The sequence below is a fragment of the Zonotrichia albicollis genome, chromosome 17 (assembly GCF_047830755.1).
Source record: "Zonotrichia albicollis isolate bZonAlb1 chromosome 17, bZonAlb1.hap1, whole genome shotgun sequence".
NCBI lineage: Eukaryota > Metazoa > Chordata > Aves > Passeriformes > Passerellidae > Zonotrichia > Zonotrichia albicollis.
In genome coordinates this window covers 7,108,292-7,136,290 of record NC_133835.1, presented here as the reverse complement: position 1 = coordinate 7,136,290, position 27,999 = coordinate 7,108,292, and the positions used below count along the sequence as shown (strand labels likewise).

At 45.1% G+C, this 27,999-nt stretch overlaps 2 protein-coding genes across 6 annotated transcripts; one reads left to right on the top strand and one right to left on the bottom strand.

Annotated features, from left to right (window-relative positions):
- The first annotated feature begins 1,306 nt into the window (after positions 1–1,306).
- On the top strand, positions 1,307–10,674 carry TTPAL (alpha tocopherol transfer protein like). Of its 5 annotated transcripts, XM_074553338.1 has the most exons (6): positions 1,362–1,425; positions 1,456–1,476; positions 2,915–3,367; positions 4,096–4,289; positions 5,697–5,807; positions 6,534–10,674. In XM_074553338.1, the coding sequence occupies exons 3-6, from the start codon at positions 2,929–2,931 to the stop codon at positions 6,807–6,809; spliced, it is 1,020 nt and encodes a 339-aa protein (XP_074409439.1). In that variant the 5' UTR covers positions 1,362–1,425; positions 1,456–1,476; positions 2,915–2,928; the 3' UTR covers positions 6,810–10,674. The 5 variants fall into 5 exon arrangements, with proteins under 5 accessions (XP_074409440.1, XP_074409438.1, XP_074409439.1 ...); XM_074553339.1 differs by lacking the exon at positions 1,456–1,476 and having other exon boundaries at positions 1,307–1,414; XM_074553337.1 differs by having other exon boundaries at positions 1,347–1,476.
- Positions 10,675–10,814: 140 nt separating this feature from the next.
- On the bottom strand, positions 10,815–19,250 carry SERINC3 (serine incorporator 3). The gene is made up of 10 exons (XM_074553336.1): positions 19,092–19,250; positions 18,478–18,639; positions 17,768–17,961; positions 16,922–17,001; positions 16,126–16,263; positions 15,154–15,323; positions 14,336–14,426; positions 13,766–13,943; positions 12,446–12,673; positions 10,815–11,752 (listed from the first exon to the last, which is right to left on the bottom strand). The coding sequence occupies exons 1-10, from the start codon at positions 19,128–19,130 to the stop codon at positions 11,614–11,616; spliced, it is 1,419 nt and encodes a 472-aa protein (XP_074409437.1). The 5' UTR covers positions 19,131–19,250; the 3' UTR covers positions 10,815–11,613.
- Positions 19,251–27,999: the final 8,749 nt, after the last annotated feature.

Sequence of the window (27,999 nt, the reverse complement as noted above, 5' to 3'; positions counted from 1 at the left end):
TCCATTTGTTTCCATGCTGGCATCTCTCTGACCAGGTACAGCAGCACTGAAACATTTTCTGCTTTGGAAGGGTGGCCCCTTGGCAGAGAAACAAATGAGAGCTGAACCTTGTGAGCTGCAGAAGGGCCTGATCCCACTGTGGGCTCCTGGGGCTCCCACACTTGTCCAGCTATCCTCGACTCCCTCTCCTGGCTGAGAACGCGGCTTGCAGCGAGAGAGGAGACAGAAACCACCCTGCAGGATGCTGAGCCCTTTGCAATCAGCCTCTGCATCCCTTCAGCTCTGGGGTTAAACGTGGCATTTCCCTCCCCAGCGCCCCCCGTGAGCCCTTTGTAATGCAGCAAACCTGGGAGGGACCAGCTTTTTATTACAAATTCCATGCAGACTGGCCAGGCATCACCTCCTGTGGGATAATATGGTTTTCTGTCCTGTCAAAAACCAATCCAAAGCCAAGCTACCCCAAAATTCTCCTTTTATTAACATTTAGTCCTTCTGTTGTGGTTTAAATCCAAGATACAGCCAGGACATCTCTTGGGCCCTGTTTCCATACAGCTGTGTTTGCCTGGAGCCTGCACTGAGGCTGCCCTAGCTCTGGTCAGTGATCCCACACCGGCTCAGGCTGGCAGGGACAGGCCCTGGGATACGTATTTGTATAGAAAATATATAGGATATATGTTTTTATAGATGTATTCGTATACATATATATGTGTGTGTGTGCCTATGTAAAAATAAAATCTATTTTATGTGATATTATATTTTTATGTGATTATATACTATATATAATTAGTATATAATCTATACATTATATACGTAAATATACTTGCTGTGTTATATAATTACATATATTATATAACAATATTATATATTATATACTCACATAACATACATATGCATATATATACACATAATAAAAGTGTATTTCATACATAATACATTCTATACATATAAAATGTATTTTACAAGTGTAAAATCTATTTATAAAATGTGGTTTATAAAATATATATATTATTTACATATATATATTTGTGTGTAGAGATATATATATATTAAAAAATATATATGTATATGTATGTGTATGTGTGTGTATATATATATAAAATTCTGCCTTCGGCTGGAGGCAGTGGCTGCCGATGTCGCAGAGGATGAGGTGGCACTGAAGGACAGGTGTCCCTTCGGGGAGCGTCCCCGGGCCCCGTCTCGCTGCCCAGAGCAGCCGCCAAAGTCGGAGGCAGCCCGGATTTCGGGTCCGGGCCGAACCGTACCGGCGCCGGTTCCCCCGGAGGCTCTGGGCCCTCCCAAGGCCGCGGGCCCGCCCCGGGGCCATGGCGCAGGCGCGGCCCGCGCGTCACTTCCGAGCGGCCGGGGCCGTTCCGGGGCGGCGGGGCCGGGACGCGGCTGCTCCGCAGGAGCTGCGGTACGGGCGGGTGCGGGGCCGGGAGCTGCGGTACGGGCGGGCTGTGGGCCCCAGGAGCTCCGGTACGGGCGGGTATGGTGTCTGGGAGATCCGGTACGGGCGGGCTGTGGGCTGGGAGCTGCGGTACGGGCGGGTGCGGGTCTAGGAGCTCCGGTAAGGGCGGGTTTCGGGGCCGGGAGCTCTGGTACTTGTGGGCTGCAGGGCCGGGAGCTCCGGTACGGGCTAATGTAGGGCTGGGCGCTGCTGAGCCCCGGGAGCTCCGGTACGGGCAGCTGTGGAGTCTGGGAGATTCGGTACGGGCGGGTGCGGGGCTGGGAGCTCCGGTACGGGCGGGCTGTGGGCCGGATGCTGCTGGGCCCCGGGAGCTCCGGTACGGGTGAGCTGCGGGCCCTGGGGCTATGGGGCCAGGAGCTGCCGGCCCAGGAGCTCCGGTACGGGCGGGTGCGGGGCCGGGGTCTGCGCGGGGCCTGGCGGTCCCTGGCAGCCCCCTCGCCCCTGTGCCCCGCTCCGGCGGGGTTGGCGCTGCCCAGCCCAGGCTGTACCCCGGGGTACATCGCTCCCTGAGTGCGGTGCCGGGGCCGTCCCGAGCCGCTGGGCAAGGTGAGCGGGGCACTGAGGGCTCTGTCAGTGCAGGAGGAGGGCGGCTATGGTGACAAATGGCCCTGTGGCACCAATTCCGTGTGATGTGCTGTGGGTGACTGAGTGCCAACAGATCAGCAAAATAAAGCCGTGTTTCGCTGCCAGCCCCGGGTCCAGCTGGAGGAATTATGGCAGGCTCGTGATTTTCTAATTTTTACTCATCTCTGTCTACTTGTGACTGGATTTGGAATTCCAGCTTACAGGTCAGACATACTGACATCACACTGAAAAGTTAAAACTAGATTAAACTAGCCTCAGTATCCATGCAGTGCTGGTATAAGAGTCTGCAATTTTTTTACCTGCTCATCCAGTCTGTGCACTGCAGCCATTTCTTATATTCCCAAGTGCTACTCCTGAATTGCTCAAAATATTGCCCTGGGCAGAGGTGGTGGTAAGTGCATGTGTTTGCCAGAGAAGTTAAAGGAAAACACTGGCTGTCTGGGCTTGGATGGGGGAGCTTCTCAGAAGAGGGTGTAATTCGACCAAATGTGAGAATCATGACAAACTGGCATGTTTTCTTTGCTTTAGTTTTCAACTGGACATGGAGAGTAAACTTTAAAGCAAATTAAAGTCCGTGTTTTGCAGTGAAGCTGTGTCGTTCTGTATTTTAACTTTAATTGGTTAGGTTTCATCCAAGGTAGCACTCTACCTGCTAGGTAGGATAAAGAGATTAGAGTAACTTGCACTTTCTAATCCTGGTAGGAGAATTAAAATGAATCTTGTGCCTTGACTGTGGTTCTTAGAAAGGAAGTGTCTTCATTTAGGAAACAGGGAGTACAGAAGATAATAAATATGTAAACAATCACTGTGGCTGTAAGTTTGTGGGTTTGTTTGTCACATCCAGCACTTGTTTTTTGACAGATTCCTGCTGCATTATGTCAGGAGACAGCGACTGCACCAGGACAAGTCCGTCAGCAGGGTCTCCATCAGACAGTGAGCTCCTGCCAGACCGGCCAAAGTATGTGTGTACCCTGTCTCCTGATCTTGTTACCAAAGCCCGGGAGGAGCTGCAGGAGAAGCCTGAGTGGAGGCTCCGTGACGTGCAGGCCCTCAGGGACATGGTGTGCAAGGACTATCCCTCCCTGGGCACCTGTCTGGACGATGCTTTTTTGCTGAGGTTCCTCCGAGCCAGGAAGTTTGATTACGACCGAGCTCTTCAGCTCCTGGTGAACTATCACACCTGCAGGAGGACCTGGCCAGAGGTGTTCAGTAACCTGAAGCCATCTGCAATAAAGCCTGTCCTGGAGTCAGGCTTTGTCACTGTGCTGCCCCACCAGGACCCGCAGGGACGTCACGTCGTGTGCATCCGCCCAGGTACCCAGCCCTGAGTGTGTCTGTGCCCTGTCCTCGAGGTGTGTCTGGGCCAAAAGCCTGTCTCTGGTCTGCTCTGAGCAGTGCTGACTTGCGCAGAGTTTGTGGGCTCTCTCAGATTTGAAAAGCTGACTGGAAAAGGGACATGCTGGTCCTTAGCCAGCATCATTCCAGTTCCTTTTCCTGTGCCAGCAATAGCTGCGGTCGTGGCAAAATGAAAATGCAGTGAGGTGGGTCGATGAAAATTTTCAAGGAAATATAATTTCTCAAGGAAAATTATTATGCAGTCACTCAAATTGAAATAGGGCTGCTGGCCTACCCTTAGAAGCTCATAATTTGTTTTTACAATAAGCAGAGAGAGAAACTGATAGCTCTGACTCCTGTGTAAATAATCAGAGTTTTTCCATGTGCTTTTGGTGCTGCCAGGCTTGCTGTAAATTTCTCTCCATTCATTCTCCTCTTTTCCATTTACCTGCCTTCTTTCTGAGCTGAAACTGCTATTAATGAGCTGTGCTGGGTGGAGAATGGGGTTCTTAAAACCATTGCCTTTGCTCCCTGAAGTAAACATGAGTTGCCATTTACCTTGTGCTTAAGAAAGGCTGCTCTGAACTAGAACTGTGGCTATACAGAGTAACTTTTGAGTCCAGGAGAACAGAAAATCAGTTTTTTGGAATGTGTATTGTTAGCTTATCTTCACTCTCCAACTTACCATCCCTGTCTTGTAACCTCAGACAGATGGACACCCAGTAATTATCCGATTACTGAGAACATTCGTGCCATATACTTAACCTTAGAAAAACTCATTCAGTCCGAAGAGACCCAGGTGAATGGAATTGTAATCCTGGCAGACTACAAAGGAGTCAGCTTATCTAAGGCGTCTCATTTTGGTCCTTTTGTAGCCAAAAAAGTGATTGGAATTCTTCAGGTAAGACCTGAACTGGTGGGAAAATAAGCTTGTGCATTGTAAATGACTGCTGCTGTGTGTAGAGTTCTTGACTATGTCACCACAAATGTCATCATCTTGGCTTTCACTAGTAGAGTTAAACAAGTCTCTGCCCAACCAGTTTCTCACACCCTAACAGCCAACTTACCTCACTTGCTCCTTTTTTTGACTTCTGCATACCCAAAACTAAATTTGCATTAGAAGTGCAGACTTTGAGTTGGAACAGACAAAAACAGTTCTGCAGGGTAGTGGTAATGAAGAAAGAGAGCAGGGAATTACAGTTAGAGATGAGACAGTGAGGAAATTGCCTGATATTTAAATGGTTCCTGTCAGCTGAGATGGAGCCAGCCATGGGGCAAGTGCAGGCTCCAGCTCAAGTGCTGCTGCTGCAAAAATGTTAAGAGGACTTGGTACCTATGAATGGGTGTGATTTGAGGAGGATTTCCATCCATGCCCTGAAGGCAGAGGCTTCTTTAGCATAAGAGATATAATGAAGACAGCTCTGCCTGAATGTGTGGAAGAAAAGTGTTGGAGAGCAGGTTAGAGCAAGGGTATAAACACAGTGAAGCTGGACAAAATGGGAAGGGGAAAGGACTCAGGAGTAGCCTGGCCAAAGTGGCTGAAGGTCTGATGATTTCATTTGATGTTGATACAGTCTGGGGGAGTGGGATGAGTAAACTTCTCTTGAATGGGTTCATTCCATCATTACTTTTGTTGTGGCCTGAGCTGGTTACATCCTTTATTGTATCCGTGGGATCAGGAAGGATGGGGTGAGTCAGGGGAGCGTAGGAGATGAGGCTGCTGAGTTAAGAAAGGTCTTTATAAGAGCTCACACATTTACATTATGATCTAAATGTGTCATTTAACTGTAAGCCCATATTTAATTTGCACAAATAAAGCCATGGGTGTCCTGCTGTTCCTACTGGAATATATTCACAAAACAATAGCTGGACTTGGGGAAGGACATAAAGGATGGTGGAATATAAATGTGTTGCATTGCCCTTATTGAGCTGCAGCTCCTGTAAAGATGAGGTAATTCACTGATGTTCCTATGGAGAAAAATATTCCAGCAGTGCCTCTTGTCTGCTTTTCACTGCAAGCACTGACTGATTTGTATATGTAGAGCTGGTTATAAGGAAAAGAAACCTCACTGAGTTCTTAAGTGGTGATCATGAGCTTTTGCCTATGAAAAATATTTCTGCAAATAAATTTCTGCAGCAGAAATCTCATAACAAGTTGAATTTCTCCTGTATTGGTTTATGTTGGTAGCTCAGATTAAAGTTAGGGAGCCAGTGGGTTGTGCTGGCAGTCAGTCTCAGAAAATTTTAAAAAGAGAAAGATGGCAAATGTTTTTTAAACTGCATTATAAAAATCTTCTTTACCCTTCAGGATGGATTCCCCATTCGAATAAAGGCTGTAAACATAATAAATGAGCCTCGTATATTTAAAGGAATATTTGCAATCATCAAGCCTTTTCTGAAGGAAAAGATTGCAAACAGGGTAAGGATCTATGTGATTTTAACATTATTATTAGTGTTTTTACGTTCCTTGCTTGGCCACTCTTAAGTAAAAAAAAAAAAAAAAAAAAAATTATAATACTTGACAGTTAGAAAAATGTTGGTGCCATTTTACTTTCTGCTTTAATTTTTAGAAATACACCTGTTGGGACAATTCTCTGTGAGACAGAAACTTTGAGGAACTCAATACTGGCAAAATATTCATGTAGAACTTTGATACATATGCTGTCTATCCAGGACATTCTCCCCGTGGTTAATTATTTGGCCCAGTAGCACTTTAGTTAATGAGTCACAGGAGAACTGTGTTGCCCCTTCCTTGCTCTTTTCCCTGTACACAAGGGTCCTGTGTGGCACAAGTGTCCTCTCCACAGGACTGTGGTTGCCAAGGATGATTTTTTTTGTCCACAAGAACTTTAAATCCCATGAGCAAACTTGGGGATGAACTGAATCTGGAAGTTGAGCCCAGGCACATGTCCAGTCTCTCTTGCTGGGGTTTAATCTGCACAAGGTGTGGATTTTGTCTCAGCACTTTTCTCACTGGTGTGCCTCACTGTACCTGCCCACTGTTCTGTGCTGCCACTTGCCCATGAACACATCACTTCTTAAAGTTGTTCTTTAGCTCAAAATAAGTGTGTTAGCTGACTGTTCCAGCAGTTTACTGCAAAGTGTTTGATGTGCACTTTTAAAACTCTTTTGCTTTCTCCTTCAGTTTTTTCTTCATGGCTGTGATCTGAATTCCCTTCACCAAAACATTCCTCCAGTGATCCTTCCTGAGGAGTATGGTGGTACTGCAGGCAAGCTGGACATCTCTGCCTGGAACGAGCTGCTGCTGGCCTCTGAAGAGGATTTCCTGCATGATTTCTCAGAGCTGGTGCTGCCCTGTGACAGCTCTCCCCACGACCTGCTAGTGAGTGGGGATGCTGATGAAAAGCAGTGTGATGATTCCCTGCGAGGGATGAAACCTCAGCTCTATTACTGTTACTGACAAACCACAGGAGGGAGGTTGTTTCCAGCACAGTTAAGATCTGCTCTGTTAGGTGATGTTGTGAACTCTGCCTTACTCCTAAACCTGCAGTTTGGGGACAGACTGCTGAGGCACTTTACACTGTAGAACCAAAGGAAGCTGGAGAGGGCACACTGGGGGCAGGGCAGAGTTCGGGGAGGGTGAAAGCAAAGAGCACAAGTTTTCTAGAAGACTTGAGGCTCATCATCCTCTGTGTGAATGGTGCAAACTGGACTTCTAACTTCTTCTTTCTAATGATAAAGGGAAAAAAATTTGCAGATAGGTAAGCTTGACAGTTTCTTGTCCTCACCCCACACAGGTGAAAAGTGAGGATGATTTATGAGCTTTGTGATTATCTGGTCTCTTCCCCTTCTGCAAACACCAGTAATGAAAGACTGGTGAAAGAAAGAAAATGGCTTTTGAACCCTGCAAAATATAATTCTGTAGTGAAGATTGCTTAAAACCATAGAAGTCTAATTCGGCCTGTCCTCTGTCATGTGGTTCAGATTGTAAGTTGGTGTTTCTGAAATATCTCAGTGAATATTTCTTTCAAATTTATACAGAACAAAATTTACTCATGAATACTCATGTATGGAGATCATCTCTTAAACTTCTTCACAGTTGGAGGAAATGTGACTGATGGATTAACTAACATAACATCTATACCAAGGTTTATAGAGCAGATGCAATCTTCATTTTCAGAAAACAGCACCTTTTTCAGATCATTGAATAAGGCTTTTGATTGGACAACAGCCTCAAATAATGAGGTTCAGGACCAAATAAAAGAAAGCTGTGTCAGCCACTTCCCACATTGACAGTTCTTTTCTGCTTGAGATAGGAATTGGGTAAGTACCTCATACCCAGGATGTGTGAGGAGGTTTTGTAGCAGTTGGCATGTGATGTATAGAAGGCAATACTTCATGTACGACAGCAAGGTGCTGCTTTAGCTTGTTACTTTGGGCTAAATTTGAGTTTTAAGTCTGTGAAACCAAATGCAGACAGGCTTTTTAAAAGCACATTCTTAGATTTTCTGATATTGTAGCATTTTGTTCACTGTGCTTGTCAGCTCTTCTGTGAAATGTTACAACTTGGTTTTTAACTTTGTTGACCTCTTTTGTCTTTGGTTGTCATGTTCCTGTATGGAGTTAGACTTGAATCATCTCTGTGATATTTACCCATAACTTGTATGCCTGTGCTTCTAGGTCTTTGTCTAGAGACAGAACTGACATTGATGTCAAACCAGGTAAGATACCTGTGTCTGAATAAGCTGTTCCCACTCCCCAAGTTCATTTTATTTAATGGTCTTGACTTAACTCTCAGCACATTCTTTGCACACATTTTTCTGCACTATAATGGTGTGGACATAGGAAACCTCACGAGGACGAGGAAAGCACAGTCTGTTACTTCAAGGTGAAATAATTCACTGTTTGGTGGAAAAGACCATCCCTTCTAATTGGGAACTTATCACTAGAGCACTTTCTCTGGATGAAATCTTGATTTAGTTTCAAATGTGATTATAGGCACCAGTTACGTTTCTGTAAATATAAAACTAAATTATCTTGAGGATCTCAGACATTCATTTTTCAAAGTGCCAAACTCTGTTTTGAATGTCTTTCTTCCTCTTAGCCCCCTTGCAGCATGACTGCACTGCCAAAAGGAGACTTCTGTAATGACTTCCTGACCTGGCAGCAGACCTCATCCTGGAATTAAAGGGTGGCAAATGCCATACCTGTCATCCTGACATTGTAAAGAGACTGAGTTCTGAAAAAGGGTAAAACCATGAAGCTTTTTTTCTTTTCTGTGTGGCAGCTCAGAATCTATAGGAGCAGAAAACTCATCATATGAACAGTTGTACGTTAAAGGTGGGAAGAGATTAATTTTCCTCAGTGAAAGCATCTTATTTTTCTTACCTTTACAAGTCAATTTTAACTCCTCTTTGGTAACTATTACCTTTAGTGCAGGGAAAAAACCAACTACCCTTTTCATCTACTTAAGGTAAAAGAGAACTGCTAGGCAGCTCCTCCTTTGTGACCAGAATATGCTCTGTTTTGCAGAAATTAATTCAGTTTTTTGCCACCTAGAAGCCAGTAGCACACAGCACCAGGATTTGGACAGATCAGTGGCTGCCCACACTTCTGAATGCTAGAAGAGAGTGATGCCTCTGTTGTTTTAGTGCCTCTTAATTCCAGTCACAATGTACCATTGAAAAAAACAGAATGGATTAATTTACCTAGAGATGAAAGCCTCACTGATAATTTTTCCTTAATTGTGTTGCAGAGGTAGAAGTGGGGCTATAGTGCTTGTAGGAACAGCTCCTTTCATGCCCTTATGTAACTATTAGAGAGGGAGGATGGATATTCAAAATTCAGTTTAGTGTCCTTCAAAAAGAAATAAACCTAGTGGTGCTCAGCAGAAGGCTGAGGAACCTCTACAAAACTCACCCTTTTTCAGGCTTTTATATTTTCTTGCACGCCTTAAATAGTAGGCAGAAGAGATCCACCTCACCCTCTTCTTTCCTCTGCTCACTAGGAATAAAGAATATGATTTAAACATAATAAATGAGGTTCTAGGGTGGTGCTGGGGTAGAATTTTCTTCATAGGAATTGGTGTGGCCCAGGGTGAGTGACCAGCCGTGCTGCTGGCTGTGGTTAAACCACCCCACCTGCCAATGCTGAAAAGTGCCAGTCTTGTGCCTCCAGAACTTCTTTTTCTTAAAGCTGGCTTCTGGGCAGTGGATGTCAGGATGCTGAATTAAGCCAGGCTTTATCAGGTATCTGTTATTTCTAATTTGCTGTTCCTTGGCTTTAGAAGTGAGGCAGGAATTGCAGCTTCACTGAGTGTGTCTCTAACCCTGAAGTCTCTCTGAGCAGTGCTTGGCATGTCCTACAGAAGGCACAGCTCTGGCTCATGTGTGTGTCTGGCTGCAGAGCTGAGAATGTTCCTTGAGCTTTAGCACTTAGTAGCAAAGACATCAGTTTGTTCCCAGAATTACTCATGTTCGGAAAATTAAAACATTTGTGTCATGTTTAGGATCTCCTTATCTGCAAGATAAGAGAACAGCTAGGAAAAGCTTATAGGAGGGGTAGGTTTTTTGCTTGGGGGTTGCTTGGTTTTTTTGTTTTTACAGCACTACAACCAATTTTTTCCTTCTTCCCACTTGAAATAACTTTGTTTTCCATGCTTATATATGCCTTTTCCAGTACATAAGCCATCCCTGCCAAATCCAACAGATAATAAGGAAGGATACTTGAACTGCATTGGCATTAGGTGGCACAAAAGGTAGCTGCAAACTGTACATACAAGTACTTGAATTTATACTCTTGTAAATGGATGTTATGAGCCCTGAGGTATTTTCAGGAACTGGCTGAAGTATTGTTTTTGTTAAATCTTGTATCGTTAAATCTCTTTAAGTATCATTTTGTTAAATTTATACCATTTTGGCTTGAATTAATCATTGTCTTATACAGATATTAATTTTGCTTTCTGTTATATGTGAGCCTAGAGGTGTTGGGTGATTAAGTGTACATCTTATTTTGATAAAATTTATTTTTATATTGCATTTTATAATACAAAGTTGTCAAAAATGTGTAAGTTTATGATGCATGACTGGGTGATTAAACACATTGTAACAGCTGCTCATTTGATATTTTCAATATGTTTGTCTTGTGTCATGTTGGGATATTTTATTGTAAATGTCAGTAACAACACACAAGTTCCACATTTACACATAATCACCACAGCACTGCATTTAGCAAGAGGTTTTGCTTTCTGCTGGAAACAAAAGTTTACTTGAACTGAGCAACTTCAAGGAACAGGATTTGACACTCACAGGCTCACACAAAATACTGTTGGTTTCAAAAAACATCTGTCACTTAGTATTTACTGCACAGACAAAACAACCAGTCACATCCACCTGGAGACTGCATGTGGCACTTTCCACTGGAGAAGGAACTGCTGCTTCTTAACACTTCAACAGAGCTGGGCCACTTTCAGTAGTTAGTTTGCTTTATTCAAATGACTTTACAGTGCAAATGCCTTAGAGCCAATAATAATAATTCCATGTGTGTTACTTTTATTAAGCATATTGGACAACTGAAACCAATCAATCAATAAGCTCTATTTTCCAACATAATCATAAAGTTCATTAAGCTACTCATACACTTACCACTCTATTTGGCAAACATTCTAAAAAAGAAGTTACCATAGAAATTGCCTCTTAAAAAAGGGCAAGTTTGTCTTAAAAGAATTAAGTGTTAACCAGTTTTTCAACTTCAGAGTTGTTCTTTTGGTGAGGAGTAAGGGTGCTTTTTTGCCACAACACAAAGTTAAGTAATTTAAATAAACTTTTCCTGTAAATAAACTTTAGCAGTGGAATGTAGAAATCAAGCAGCATGGCTTACACTTCCAGAAACTGAAGCATGAGCAGAGTAGTGCATTATGCTGATTATAATTGCTCTTTAAAATATATTACTTCATATTTAACTAAATGTTAACTTCTATTCAGTAGAAGGTTGTGGCTTTTGGACAGAATAGATAATTTCTTTTGTGCTTTGACAGCACAGCTGTAGTGAATTTTAAAAATGCAGTAATAAGATAAACCTGGTAAAGGTTAAAATAGAAAGATAACTGATAATTTTGGTGCTGCATCAAGCATTATGCAATACATAACTGTCTATCCAACTGCATTTTAATACCAACATAAGAAACAGCAACTAAAGCAATAAATGAACATTTTGGCTGTCAGCAAAGAGTTCCCCACTGTTGTAAGCTCAGAAGGTGCAGGAACTTAACTGAAGTCTCTATTAGTAAGGACAAGAGGAGCCACTAAGGTCCAGAGATAGAGAAGCAGACACACCCAGCTGGAGGTCATCTTCACCCACACGGCTGGCCACTTACTCGTCATGGTTTTGAAATCTGCATCAGGGCTAAAAAGTAAAGAAATCCATTAGCAGACACAGAAAACACCTCCCCCTATTCCTTGGTACCTCTCATGGATCTGAAGTGAGGGCAACCCTTTGGGGCACTCCAATCAAGACCCTTTGTGAGAGCATAGACAACTAAGCCAGCAGTTTCCTGTGGCTCCATCACAGGCTGTGGGTCTTGGAACCCAGTTTTCAAACATGCTTGCCCATGCTCATATGATGCTGTTCAAGGAAGTATTTACTAATTTATACAATGTCCTGGGAGCAGTGGTTCTGAGCTGCAGCAGCAGAGGGCATGCCCAAGTGTTTCCAACAGATGTGGGAAATCCCATCTCTGATAAGCAGCACATATGGCTGTCCCTGCACATCTCTGCCAGGTTGAAAAGCCACTAACAGCAGGCTGGCTTCTAACAAACTTTGCAGGAGGCCATCTGAAACCAATTCCATGTGTATCCTTCCTGCTACTCCTCCAGCTGAAGAAAGGCAGCCACGCTTTCTGCCCTTGCAGCTCTGCAGAAGTGCCCTGGAACCACAGCTGCTGGCTGTGCCATGCTGCCTTCTCACACCTTAATTGAGTAACCCTAAATTGAGAAGTCACAGCTGTACTGCAGCTGGCACAGGGACAGCCCCTTCACCAGCTGGCAGGAGTAGAGTCTCCCACCCACACAGAACCCTCAGCTCCCCTGTGGCTCTCACCTGTACCAGTTGGTGAGTGTCATCATGATGTACAGAGAGGCGAGGAAGAGCATGAAGTGGAAGAAGGTGTAGCTGTACTGCACGCCATCCTTCTCATTGTCCGTGACACGGCGCACCTCGCCCTCCTCAGCTGTGCCACTGCCTGTCCCCACAGTGTCCTCCAGGATGGCAGTGTCACTGCCTGACAGGGTCAGCTTGTTCACCTGGCTGTTACTTGAGGAGCGGATGCTGCAGTGTAACCCAAACAGAGACCTGGTTAACAACTCCTTTTATCATCAGCTGTGTTTGATAATCAAGCAAGCAAAGAACCACAATGAATGTATGGGAACAGCAAATCATCCATTTGGAAGCATAGGGAAATTCCTCCAAATGTTTTCATCCAAGCTTTTGTTAACTTAATTAAACAGCATTCCTAGTCCCAGATCATAGAAAGGTGTGGTTTGGAAGGAACCCTAAAGATAATCTCACATTACACCTAGACCAAATTGCTCACAGCTCCATCCAGCCTGGCCTTGAACACTTCCAGGGATAGAGCACCCACAACTTCTCTGCACAACCATTCCAGTGCCTCATCACCCTTACAGTAAAGATTTTTTTCCTAGTATCTAATCTAAATTTACTCTTCCAGATTTAATCCATGACTGTCATAGGAAGGGGACCAGGACACCATTTGGTTCATCACAGGTTCAACTCAGTCCCAGTCCAGTTTATTGAAGAAAGTATCAAACACTTATACAGCAAATAATAAGCTTATGAATATTCTGTAAGCCAAGCAATCTATTGGTTAAACTATACCATGAACTCTTCCTCATTCCTTAGGGGTTACATCTCTCTTTTCTCATGTCTCTTTCACTGTTTGTTATTATACTACAGCTAGGCCCTAAGGACACGCTATCTTGCAGGTGCAGGACTTGGAATTAGCCACGGTTTTGTACTTTTCCAGTCCTTAGCCAGCCAAACTCCCAACACATGACCTTTTAAAAGTCTCTCTCCATGGTCCTTGCAGGCTCCCTTCAGACACTGGAAAGCCACAATTAGGTCACCCCAAAGCTTTCCTTTCTCCAGGCTGAACAAACCCAGCCTTTCCCCATAGGGTGCTCCATCCCTCCAATCATTTTGTAACACATGTTGTTCTGTTATCTGGATTGGGTTGACAAGGCTTATCCTCATGCACAAAGCAAAACAAGTTTATGAGCCACATTTGACCTCAGGCCTGAGACAGCAGCTGGATGTGAATAAATGCAGGTACATTTTGCACTAGATTCAAACAAAGGAGGCAAACCCCAATTCTCTATCACTGGATAGCAGTGCAGATCCTACCTGGAATACAAGAGGCAAAGGACAAAGATAACCAGTCCAACAACACTCTGGGCATCCCACCACTGCAGGGACTTGGGTGGAGCAGGAGTGGCAGGAGGGACAGTGGCATTGGCTGGAACAGCTGTGGGTGCAGCTATCTGGGTGATGATGTTCAGCAGACTTGGGTTACAGTTTCTTTCTGAAAGGGATTTCAAGGCAGATTAGAGAGATGCCAGCATGTAGCTAAGAAAAGATGACAAGTAAGCTTGCAATTTTTCATTCCCTTTAACTGCTGATCTCTTCAATTCTCCAGAGGCAGAAATTGCCTGCAATGTTTTTCCTGCCTGTGAGCTAGACAAGGCTATAATAAATAAATAACATCAGAATGCACTGACACTGTTTCTTTTTCCCCCTTACAACACTCCAGTTTTGTTCTGCAAAGAAGCACTTTGATGGTTTCAGTCAAGTCAGGTTTTCAGCCTCACTGGATTTGATCTGAACAGATCAGCAATTCCCACAGATTGATCTGTAACAACCATCAACTTCTGCTTTCACACCAAAATATGGGACTCAAGACAGAGTGTTGCTTACCAGGCTCATTGGACATGGCTGCCCAGGTGAGGTACATGGTGTAGAGTGTGATGACAGAGGACTGGAGGAGGCCAGAGCGAGGCTGATGCTCCTGTTCCAAAGCAGAAGAAGCCAAGGTCAAAAGGGGAAGGTTTACCTAGAGCTGGATGCTTTTACCCCACTGCCACAGATGAAACCATTACTAGCATGAAAACCAATGCTGTAGAAATACACTGGGCTTTGTTCCACGTTCAAAAGATTGGAAGAAATTCCTTAGAGTTATATAATTTATGCAAAAAAAGCAACTCAAACAGAGAAAGAAAAAGCAAACCAAATCCTTTTCTTTTTGTGCCCAAGACTCAGTTACAGGCTGTTACTGAGTTAATCTCAACCTTTTCAAACAATTTTGTAGATGTGAATCTAGCATGCAATTTGAGCAATACCAGTTCAGAATTGAGTTACATGCAACTTTCCTCTCACATTAAACAAGTTTACTCCTAATTCAAAGCCACAACATTAAGCAAATAAATCTCCAGCTACTTTGCTACTCCCTAACAGATTCCTCTGTCTTGCCAGGGCCTTCACCACTAAAACCATGCCAGCAGCCCTCCACATGGAAACCAAGTCCAAAACCATGTTAGCTAAAAAAAGCCTCTCTTCAGAAAATGTGTCACTATGCGGTAAAATGTTTTCAGAGCAAGATTTTTTTTTTTTTTAGTTCCTAACTACAAAAGCTATGATAGCCAAGTTTTAAAGTTCTTATCTCGGACTGAACTGCTACTACATCCTTCCCACTTCATCCCTGCTTGGTATGTCAGAAGAAAAGAGAAAAATAATACCTGAACTTTTGGAAGGATAGAAACAATGGAGACAGTAATGCACAGGATCATGTTAAAGCTTATAAAGAACTTGTTCTCAGTGCAGGCATCAGGCTTTGTGTAGAAAACGTAGAAGAGAATGACAAAAACCAGGGACAAGGCATAGAACAGGCTTGTACAGGACAACAGAGCTGCAAGAAAAAAAAATTTACATTACACATATAGTTTTAGTAGTACATCTGAAATGGCTTAATATCCAGCTAACACTGCAATAAGACAGTCTTTGTTCCTCACCTGGCAGTCTGGGTCACAAAACCAGACTAGAGATTGCATCTTTGTAAGGTATGGCTAAATTTCTGCTTGGGCTCACTAAGCAGGGCTGCCATCAGGGGAACAGGACCTGCCTCTCAGCAGCAGTTTAATTAGTGTAACTGGTATCAGGCCACAGTGGCATAATGAGAGAGTGCTTTTTGCACACTTCTCATGGACATTTACCTGCCCTGGATTCCTGTGCTTGAGGTCATCCATTTTTGTTTCCACTCTGTTCTTTGTAAGATGCCACAAAATGCTATGGCAGCATTCTTAGCTATGAGCTAAGAGCCACAACAATTAGCACTTTGTAATTAGTGGCCAGCTGGGGAGCAGGCACCAAGGCACAGTCAGTGTGGCACTGCAGCCACTGTCACAGACACAACTGAGCTCCTGGGGACACAGCAGAGTCAGGCTTGAAGGGAAGCAGGCTCTGAGCACACCCTGCCAACCAGGCAAGTGTGGTTTATTAGGACTGTCAGATGTGCTACTCACAAGCCTAAAATATCTCACATTTTATGGAACAAGAAAAAGGAAACATTGCTGCTATTTATTTCAGGAGTTTACAGCAGTGACTCAGGGACATTGTGCAGTTTAGTTCTAGGTATGTCTGCAAACCAGTAAATGATATTCTGCAGGCTACTGGCCAGTACAAACAAATCCTTTCCAGGTTAAGAGTCTTACCTGCATACCAGCATTTGGAATTCCCCTCTTCCATCTTCTCAACCCAGCTCTCATTCCAAGAGTGAGCAAAATCCACAAGTAGAACCAACTGGATAAGAATGAAGCAGAAGGCTCCAGAAACACCAATCCAAAACCAAGCTAGAAAAGAGTGCAAGAAAAAAAAGTTAGCTTTCATCATGTGCATGCTACATCTGTTTAAAAACAAAAAAAAAGCATGAAATAAACCTGAAACTGTAATTAGAAATGCAGATGTTGTTAATAACTTTGCCTCAATCTGGCAGGAGCATGGAAGGAGTCCCAGCTCTTCAGGGATGCAGCCACTGCTGGTCAAGCTGAGCATGGGAATGTTCAGCCCAAGGCAACATCTAACATGTGGCATCTTTGAGTACATAAGGGTCATCATCCCACACTTCTTTGAGGGTCAACAGCCCTTTCAAGTTCCTCTGATGTGGCCAGACAGTAGAGGTTTCCACACAGGTTTTTCAGAGATTCTAGGGAAGTATTTAGCAGTTGTCAGTGTTCCAAGTTGCCCCCAGTCCAGTGTCAGAAGATCAGCTCAGTAGTGGCTGTCCCTTGACGTAGAAAATTATTAATAACCAAAACCTATTAGGTTGAAAAGGGATTTCTTATTGCCATAACTTCAGCTGGTCACTAAAATACTGGATGGACCAAGGTACTCCAACAAAGATGGGCAGAAGCTGCATCTTCTACAAAAGAACTTTCAGTACTGCCAATTAATCTGTGAAAAGGTTTGAGCTTATACAAGTCAGAATTCCATGATGAACATCAACTGTACCTCTTGTGAAAGGCCCTTCGGGGATATAAAATGCTCCAACCATGATAGCCACGATGGCAGCTATTTTGAAGAACCAGAACCTTTAAAAGAAGATAGAAATAAATGAATAACCAATAAATATTGGTCTTACTCCACACACAGTCAGTTCCCACACAGCAGTCATGTGCTCTGACATGATCCGTAAGCAGCTTGGTCCTGCTCCAACCAGGGCTTTGTCTCATGTGATCCTGTTGACCAGGGAGGTTGGGGACTTCCCATCCCTGGAAGTGCTCAAGGCCAGGCTGGATGGGGCTCTGAGCCACCTGGGCCAGTGGAAAGTGTCCCTGCCCACAGCAGGGCATTGGAAGTGGATGGTCTTAAGGTCTCTTCCAACTCAAACTACTCTACAATTTTAGGATTCTATGCTCTCCAAAAGTCCCTTTCCAATTAAATGACTCCATAATGATTCAGTCATCCAGTCCAAAACCAACTCAGTTCAATCAGGGAATTGGAAATCAGAAACCAGTTTCTGATAGCTGAGTCAGACTGGCCTTGAGAGTGACCCAACGAGTGCCAGAGGCAGCACAAGGATGGCGATATAAACTAGCTGCAATCTGACATCTCTGTGCAAACACAGAGCACTGCCCTTTTGGTTACCCCACCTCAGAGTGGCACCCTCAACCAGCACACTGAACATCTCACATAAATAGGGAGCTTTTAAAGAGAGCAAAGCCCTACTCTGTACTGGGTCCAAAAGAAAGCCAAAGCTGTCTGTGTATGCACAAAGGAATATGCACTGTGCTCAGCAGAGGAGCTGGAAGGAGGAAAGCAGCTGCAAGGAAGGGCAGCCAGCTGGCTCACACATACCCATTGTGTATGGAAGCTCTGGGGTCGTTACTGGTCTTCACTTCTATCATAAGCAGGGACAGGAGGAAGAAGAACACAGCCATGGCAAAGCTGACACGATAGACAGCTCTGTACCCCACAAACACATCACAGCTGACAAAGCCCTCCAGGTGGGGGATCTGGGTGTGGAGCCCATCGTCACAAAATCCAGGAATCTGGGGAAAGATAAATTCACATTCCAGTGTGAATTAACATTTCGTTGTGAATTTACATTCCGTTGTGAATTTACATTCTGTTGTGAATTTATGTCTGCATGTGCAATTACATTTTCCAACTCCTGTTACAGCCAAGGTTTTCAGTCAACAAACTTCTGAGAGATCAGAGAACAAAAGACCTTGTGCTCAGACCTCATTATCATCTGTCTCTCCCCATGTCAACACTTTTCACCCATGAAGATTAAGATAGCACAGCAGCAGGCCTCTGATAATAACTGACAGTCTCCAGGTCTGGTCAGATTTCAGAGACCAGGCATGCACTAAAAAAGGAACATTCACAGAATTTGCTGTTTCAGCCAGAAGCCATTCAGTACACCCAGCCTCTTAACTCAGAAGCAAGGACACTTGGGTGTTTGCCTCTCACACATAATCCATTCCAAGTAAAGAAAATCAATAGTCACTGGCACAAGTAATAGCATTTAAAACAGTCAGAAAAAGATTTTTCCCCCTCCATACCTTTTTCAGCTGCTCTTCCATGCCTGGTGCCAGCATGATGCAGGCAAGTGCAGTGCTGAGGAGGAGGAGGAAGGCATAGATGAGCCGTGTCACTGTCGAATTCTTGCTGTTGGGGCAACATCGGCACAGCAAACACGAGGCCCCGCTGCACAGACAGGGAATCTGAAGGGCACAGACAGGAATAGTAAGGGCATTCCCCTCGAAGCTGACCTGCGCGTTAGGCGACACCGAGAGGAAAACCCGAGCCCCATTTAGAGACACCCACTCCCGGGCCGCACAGATAAGCCGCTAATCGGGGTTTTTGTCAGCGCGTTCGCGAACACCGGCTGATAACCGCGTTTATCGGCCGGGGCTGCCCGGGGGGCCTCGCCAGGGCGGGCCCGTCCGCCAGCCGCCCGCTGTGGCAAGGACAGGGCCGGCTCCAGGCGGGCACCGCTCCGCTCCGAGGGGCTGGAGCCGCCCCGGATCCGGCGGGCCGGGGATGGCGCCCGTGGGGGCTCAGCGTGGTCCCACCCCGGGCCCGGTCCGGGCCGCCAGCGGAAGCACCGCTGCGGGCCGGCCGCGCTCCCCGGGGTGTGAGGGAGGCTCGGGGCGGGAGCAGAGCCCGCACTCACCCAGCTGGCCAGCGAGCAGACCCCGAGCACGGCCCCCATGGCGCCGCCACCGCCGCCCTCCGCCGCTTCCTGCTTCCGCCCACTGCCCGCGGCCGGGGGCGGCCCCAGCCGGGCTCCGCCCCGAGCCGCCGCCGCCGCCGTTCATTGGCCGCTTCCCAGCGCGGGGACGACCGCCCGCCAATGAGAAGGCGCGATGCAGCCGCGCGCCAGGGGGAGGAGCGGGAGGGTCAGCGAGGGCAGGGGCGGGGCGATGTTGTTTATCAACACTGCTTCCGCCTTCGCAGAGCTGAAGAGACGACGCTGATTGGTCGGAAGGTCAGTGAGTGGGCGGTTCCTACAGCCTGACAGCCAATGAGTGAAAGCGGCCGGTAGAGTTCCGTAGCGGCCCGCGGCCGCTGGGGGCGCTCGCGGTGCCGGAGCGCGCAGCCGTTGCCATGGCAGCAGCGCGGGCGCCGGGCCTGCACCGGGCTGGCACCCGGGTGGCACCGGGACGGCACCGCCCCGCCCGGCGCTGTGACACAGCACACCGCCTTTCCCTTCCCCTGGGCACCAGCACCCCGCAGGGCGTCTTGGCGCGGGGTCGTGCCCTGGGTAACCCCGAACCAACGGGGCGCGCCCGGCGCGGTGACAGGCGGCACGGCCCGGGGAGTGACACCGCGTCACCGTGACTCACCGGCGGCACCGCCACGAGCGGGATGCCCGAGGAAGCGAGCCACTGTCATTCTATCATTTCATGTCGAGCCTGTGTGCTCCGTGGTGCGTGCAATGGCCGCGGGGGCTGGTGGCGCTGCTGTCACCTGCCCTGCCAGGGCGCCAGGGACCTGCCCAGCATCTCGAAGCTGTTTGAGCCTGGCAGAATCTGTAACTCATTCCCACTCTTGAGCGATCGTGGTAACACACACAAGTGCTTGTGCTCCAGCACTGACATCACACAGAAATGTTCCAGGTTAGGACAGATCCATCATGATCCTGGAGCCCAGCTCACAGCCCTGAGAATCCCAGAACTCACACAGAATGTCCCAGGTTGGGACAGATCCATCAAGATTGTCGCTATAGGACATGAGTCATATAGCGACACGAATGCAGACATTGTTTTTAACGTGAAGTAAGGAGAAGTTTATTTTCTGATTCTAACATTTATATTTTTTTAAAAGTGACAGTGGATTGGAGGGTGAAAGTGCCACCTCTCCAATGACACTGGACAAACTAACAGTTTATCAAATTTCTCTTCTTCTATGAAAGAATGCCAAACAATAAGTTGTTTACAGAAAGTGTGTGAGAAAGTTCGTTACAAGAATGTAAACATCAGAAGACTTAGAAAATCTTAAAAAATCAGGGTGACACAGGATCATGGAGCCCAGCTCACAGCCCCGAGAATCCCAGAACTCACATCACACAGAATGTCCCAGGGTGGGACAGATCCATCAGGATCATAGATTCCAGCTCACAGCCATGCATGTACAGCCCAGCAATCCCACCATGTGCCTGAGGGTGTTGTACAAACACTCCTTGAGCTCTGGCAGGCTTGGGGCAGTGACCACTGCCCTGGGGAGCCTGTCCCAGCCTGTGCTTTGGGATGAAGAACCTTCTCCTAATACTTTGCTTCCCTTTCTTTCTTTGCTGAGTACTGTCCATGAAATTGGCCTGTAGGTTAAACAGAACTCTGGGTGGAAGTGGGAAAGCTCAGGAGCTTTTCATAGGTGGGGTTTCTCAACGTGACACTTGTGCAGCAGTTCACACCTGGCCCAGTTCATACTTGGAAGGTGCACAGCTGCAAAAGCTGCAGGTGGGCTCCTTTAACGTGGGAGAAGAGGAAGGTGGAAGAGCCAGGTGGAAGGAGATGTTGTTTTGCAGCTGCCCAGAGCACAGTGCTGGGTCTGGATCCCCAGCACACTGCACAGGCTGCAGCCTGGAGGAGTTGGAGAGGGACAGCTGAGTGATTTCACTCCTCCTCGCAGAAGTCTGGGAGCAAATGAAATGGATGAGAGTTGGCTGTGATGATGTAACAGCACAAGGATTTGACAAAAGTTTGCACAGAGGTTTAGGAAAGCAGTTTCCATGGGTTTTAATTGGCACTAGTGTTGCACAATATCACAGGGCAGGGGCAGAACTGACCAGCTGGGGTTACAGGATATTTTCTGGCTGTAACAGTTCCAGCTATTGCACGTCACTTCACACTCTGTCAGACCCTTCACACAGTCCCTGTCCAAAAAAAACTGCTTCCATCACAGAAAGGCACTAATAATCAGAATGACTGTTTTACTGCCATCTGAAATTGCCAAGAAATGACAAAGAGCATCCAGTAAACCTGCCACTTATTTTCCACAGCAGTTTTAACACTCAGAATATATGAACACTGTGTTAACAGTATCATCTCTTGCAATCAGCCTTATTCATGAGGACATACAGGCTTCTTTCAGAAAAAGGTCACTCCATAAATCATTGCAACTGTGCTTCTTTCAGATAATAGATGAGCCTTTACTTTATTGCTGATGTATTTTTATTACCCTTCTGCTTGCACCAGCTGGATCTCTAAGAAGGCTTTTGCCATATTCCTGCTCCCTCACTGTTTGTTCCAGTGAATATATGCAGAATAAAGGCACAATCACAAATTCTGTGTTCCCAGTAATCCTGGGCAAATAACTCAAATACTTTGGAATATTGTGTATTAGTAATGCAGCAATGAAACTCATCTAAATCTTGAACCTGCAAGTGTTTTCTTCTCAGGAAATTTATGAGACAAATAGTTTTGTTAAGTACTGGTGATCCTCCACTGGGTTATGCTGGGGACAGAGAAAGGATGCAGATAAAAAGCTTTTTCCTTCCACTGTCCACGTAACAAGAGATTTCCAAGTGCTCATTTTACTTCCCAGCATAAACCCCCTCTGATTCTGCTTCACATCACCTAAACCCCTACATGTTTAACAGGAGATAAGGATGAAGGACTGTCAGCTGTGGGAACGAGACAGGATGTGGCAGGAGGTTATCCTGGTTTGTACAAAAATACCCTGCTCTGGTTTGCTAATCAGCTCTGACAGCAGAAAGAAATGGTGCATCCCTTCTGTATCTATACATTACATCCCATACATATGTGAGCTGAAATGCCTAGAATAAACCCCTTGGAATTAGGTAATATTTAAAGGAAATGTGTCAGATTTAGTCATTTGAAAGCAGTTTTCTGCAGTTCCTTTGTGCAACTGAGCTCATAAAAAAATGTCACTCAAGCTTGTGCGTTAGTGCTATTCTTGTTACTCTCAAGGGTCTCCTTTCTGTGATAACAAAAATGCAGAATTTTTCCTCATCTTCCCCTGAGTATGTGAGGTTCCTGCTTTGCATGGGCTGTGTTTTTGCAGGTAATAGATCACACAGACACATTATAATTGAATAATCCTTTGACCATCCAGAACCTTTCAGTCAGGCAATGGGAACTGCAACTTGGAATGCCTGTGCCAAACTGTCTGTAAAAATTAAAAAATTACAATCAGACATTGTCTGTGTTTCTGCAATAGCATTGGCTTGACTCATGTGCAGGTCTAAACATCTTACTGTGCTCTGACCTGCATAAACTTCCAAATCTAGATGTATTGGCATCACCTTTCTAATTTAATCCTCCTAATTATTTGGCTTCTGTAAAGTATTTAGCTTTAAGCTTCATTTACATCTGTGCTATGATTTGAGCTCCAGAGCATAAAGAATCACAGTTTTCTTGGAACAACTGTTTTTCCAGCTGTTTAGTCCAGAATTTGATCAGATTTTAACCAGTGCTTTGAGAACAGCTGTCAAAGCCCTCATCCATGAGGAGGTAAGTCATGAGATAATGGGCAAAACACTGCTATGGCTGGCACCACCAGTGGGTTTAATTAGTCTTTAAACAATCAGAGTTAACAGCTTCTACAAAATCACAATGCACAGCGGGTTAGGAAGTCCTGCCAAGTATAAATATTGTAAAGTTTGTGGCTGAGTTTCAGTGGTGTGTGATGTCCCTGTGTGCTGTGCACGCAGACACCAGGGCCAGCTCTGCTGCCATTGCCTGGGGACACACAGGTGAGTGTCCCCAGGGGCCTGGCTCCTCTCTGCACACAGCCTGCCTTCACACTCACAGCCTCCTGGGGTGACACCAAGAAAAACCAACCCAGTCCATGCCCTCGAGTCTCCAAAGGCACAAGCTGATTTCTCTGCAGTCCTTTGCTCCTGATTTTATAAATCTCTTCTTCCCTTGACTGCGTGCTCTGTGACTGTATTAGCACCTGCCTCTGCACTTCTTAGGCTCTCTATTTTCCTATCATGTCATGGATACGTGAGTCATCTTATTTGTGATCTGCTGAGCTGAGTGAGAGTCATAGTAGAGTTGTGTGCTTCAAGGCCATTAGTAACGCAGCTAAAACTTGCATAATATATTCTTCTGTGTCTAAATCCCTGAGAGATTGAGTAACTGTTTTCTTTTTCACCCCAAGTGACTATGCAACTAGATGAGTCACTGCTGTTATGATAGAAGGAATTGTAATCTCTGTGTCTTTCCAGTTCTGTTTGGCCAGAAATTTATTTTATTGGACACCTTTGTTCAATCTCCTCTAAGTCTTTATATGTCACCAGAGACCTTTTCACTCTCTTCAGTTCACTTAAGATCATGTGCTCTGGTCTGGAAACTGCATTAGTTTAGGTTATTGGTGAAACAGATGGAGAAAAATATTCACCTTAATCTAATACCCTGGAATGATATTACTGAGCTCTTTCATCTCATTGTTTATGGAAGCATTCGTGAAACTTAAATGTATTGAAAAGTATTTAAATAAAATTAAATAAAAGCTTATATAAAAAAACCCTGCAACAATAAAACATAAACAGAGATAGATTGGAAGGAATATTTTGCACAAAAGATCTGCAGTGACATCTGTGAATGAACCACGGAAGGCACTAGCAACAGATGGCTGGTGAAAAGGAGGAGGAAGTGAGCAGTTCCATGATAGGTGAATGTGGTACCCTGCAGGCAGCACAGGGCCCCCAGGGGTGCAGGATCTGACCCAGATGGGGCTGGCACTGTTGGATCAGCCCCAGCCCTGTGCTGATGTGCTGATGTGAGCTGTGCCTGTCCCAGGAGGAGCCTGGGAGCCAGAGGCATTGCTGGAGCTGGCACCTTCCCCATCCCCTGGCAGAGCTGAGCTGGGCTCACTTTGGTGCTGGAGCACCTCAGGACATTCAGGACATTGCTCAGGCTCTTAAGTACCCACTTCAGGAGAGGGTAGCCACAAAGCAAGCAAACCTTCCACTTGAGCATTGCCAAAGCACACTTATAAATGTTGCAGAGTTTATAGTTTCAAATGGTTTCATGCCTTTTCCTTGCTTGATATATTATCTTTTTATTAAGGCAGGATTTATTTCCCCTGTCTCTGTGACCCCGTCTCTCCCCTGAGAGCCTGCACTGAAATCCAGCTGGCCAGACTTTGTGTATCAGCAGAACAGCTTCCAGTGAAACAACAGTGGGAGGAAAAGTCAGGAATTTCTTGACTTAATCCTGCCTTCAGCAGCAATGAGTTGTGTGGCTTTAGGTGAGCCACAGGACTATGTGAGTCAATATGCAATGTGAGAAAATGGGCATATCCCAGACTCATGGCAGACTCCGTTCATTCATCTTTAAATGCAGCTTAAAATCCTATGAGTGCCTGACCCATTTTTTTTTCTTGCACTAAAAAGAGCAATACAGAATCATACTGGCCATGATAATTTCTCTTAGCTGGAGATTTTTTCCCCTTCTTTTCCATTGTCCCCCCCACTGCTGCTTTCCAAAATGCTCTGGAGCCAGTGAAATAGTTCTTTCTCATAAATCTTTTAAATCATGTAAATCCTCCCAGCGTACCAGCTGACATTTCAGATGTTGCATTTTTGCATTTGTGCCAGGAAGCTTTGAGCATGTTACAGTTGCTTGTGTTGTTATATTTTTTTAAAGAAGGCAAAACAGTTCCTTCCTCTTGTGTCTCCAGCAGAGACTGTTTCTCCTTGAGAAAGGAGTTCACATGATCATATAGATGCGTCAGATAAATCCCTTCCCACGTTTGATATTTGCTAAGTTGAATGATTGTTATTCCAAAGCCATAGCTGGGATGGTTGTGTGATTTAACATCTCCACAGCACTTTTTTCTTCTATTCACAAGCTTTAAAGAAATAATCTAAAAACTAAAACCTTAAACTTAGAGAGACTCAGTAACCAAACACTCTCTGCCGTGTTATCTTCACAAATATTTCTCCCTGTTTGTTTGTTTAAAGTTGGCCAAGAGTTTCAGAAATACTTTTAAGATAACCAAAATGGGCATCCAGCTCAGAAAGGAACTCTGTATTTAGAAACTCTGAAATACTACTGGGAGGGTGGCTGTGCTGTTAACTCTTTTCTGGTTGTTCTGAACCTCCATGGCATTGGGGAATGAGTCATGACATTCTTCTTTATCTAACTGTTTTTCCCTTCCCAGATGATTTAGAAGTAAAACTGCACTGGGGAAGTCTAATAATACAATGCCATGCTAGTCACATCTCTGGGTTCCATAGAGCTGTTGCCCAAGAGGGTGTAAATCAAGTGGTTTGCAGAAGGCAGTGCAGGGCAAGGCTGACAAGGCTCAGCATTCATGGCACCCACATGCACTGGGGGCAGAAACAGCCACAACCTTAATCCTGGAAGGGAAGGAAGGGCAAGAACTGAGGGCTGAGTGTTGGTTTATCAGGGGATCTTACAACCAGCTTCCTGCTGCAGAGCACAGTGGGGAAAGCTGAGCTGCAGATGCACACAGTTGTTTCACAGCACACGTTGTGTTCTGTGTGTGTTGTGTTCCTGCCAACCTGAGCGTGGCCGTAGGAAACCAAAGCAGGTCACAGTGCTCAGCCTGATGTACCCAGGTGTCTCTGTGGGAGAAACAGAGTCATTTCCCCCTGCTACAAATAACAGCTCAGTTCTGAATTTGTTGGGTTTTTTTGAGATAATGGCAGAAATTTCTTCAGACTCTACAGGACGACTTAAAATTTTTAATTAAAAGGTGTGCTGGTATAACTGTATTTCCTACCTTGTTTTTCAGGGCTTGTGCAGAACCCAATGCCTGGACAGGCCCACAGTACAGTTCTAGTGGATATTTTCTTTTCAAAGCTTTTTTCTTCCAAACATGTATTTTGTATCTTCAAACAATTTGATGCAAGATCCATCACAGCAATGTCCCTGTGTGTTTCAGTGTATGCCACACTGACAGTGGGTTCTGGCTGGGAAATATCCCTGCAAGATCTGAGCTCTGCCTCCAGCCAGTGAAGGTGGACAGACAGGATTAATTACTCCCTGATACCTGATCTACCACCCTTCCCTTAGTCCTGGCCTCTATCTACTGCCACGGGAACTTTGATGTCTTATTTTTAGATGAGCTTTTGTGGTTTTAAAATTAAAGTCTGATTGTAGCTGGGTATTAATTTCAGTGAAAAAAAATGACCTGGAAAACTTGACACATGCTGGTCAGCAAGAAACATGCTGGGCACTGGGAATCTCAACTCAATTACCTGTCTGTAGGGTTTCACATTTGCTTAGTGTTTTATGGTTAGGCACCAGCTGATGTGAAGATGTTGCTTAACTGAAGAGTCATTATTTACCATTAATAAAACTGATACCATGACAAATTCCTTATGGCGTAGATGTGCTATCATATCTTGGCAACGGCAGCAGAAGAAATTATTCTGCCTGGCTTGCAGGCTTGTCTTCATTGTAAAAAGAAAAATAATGAGGCTGTAATTACCCAGCTTGGAACTAAACGAACCCAACAGAAAGTGCTCAATTATTAAAATGACTCCTAACTGCTTCCCAAATGTGGCTTGTGTGGATATCATCACTGACAGTGCCAGCTCCTGGCTCTCTCTGGGCTGGATCCATGGCCAGCAGGCACAGATCACTTGTTTGGACTGTGGTGGTGTCCCAGTTTGAAGCACCGTGGAACAAACAGTGGTAAATATTCCACAAGCCTTGCCAAAAATGACCTGCTTACACGAGGAAGTCAGCATGCAGCAAATTGGGATGAAATTCAGAGCACACAAACCCCTCCATATTGTTTCTTAGGGTAAAGAACCCTATCATGTCGTGGTTTGCTCTAAAATAATAATTATTTTGCACGTGAGATCACACACTTCTCCCTCCAATTTATCAGGTTTCTGTAATTCTGCATCTTAACTATATCTAATAAACCAGTAGATAAAAGAGACTGTTTATCTCTCTTGTGCAAATAAAGATGGGAAAAGCAGGTCTGTTTTTCTATTAATTCTAATTCTCAGTTTCATACAATTTCTTGCTAACCAGTAACACAACATCTAGCAGACTTACTTCCCAAATAAGTTTAGATACTGAAAAGTTGGTGACTTTTTGTCTTCAGGACAGAAGTGGTGTGTTTGGTGGAGCTCTTGGAGAGGTAGGGATGAACTTCCCCTGCAATGAAGAGGCATAAAAGAATGTTTCCATGTGTCTAGCTGGCTACATTCTTGCTCAAGTCATCCTTGAAGACAGATGATATTCAATTATATTATTAATGATAAATTACAGTGCCTGGAGACTTGGATAAATAATAACTAAAAGGGCCTCTTAGCCACGATGAATTGGATTTTCCCTTCTGGTCACTCAGTTTGGGCCCTCTTTTCTGCAGGAAAGCAGGTAATGCTACTTCTTGTTTGACCTGCAAGATCTCCTGCTGGTTGCCATAGAGATGGAGAGCTGAGGCCTTTTGTGTTCAATTCTGCACTGCAAATGCCTGTTTGGTGCCCTGTCCCCTTGTCACAGCTCAGCCCTGGCATGGGACATGTCCAGTGTGTTGGGGAGGTTTCTCCCTGGAACTCGCCTGAGCAGGGTGGGCAGCACATCAAAGGGGTTCAGACACAGAAATGTGTCTGTCCATACAGAAAT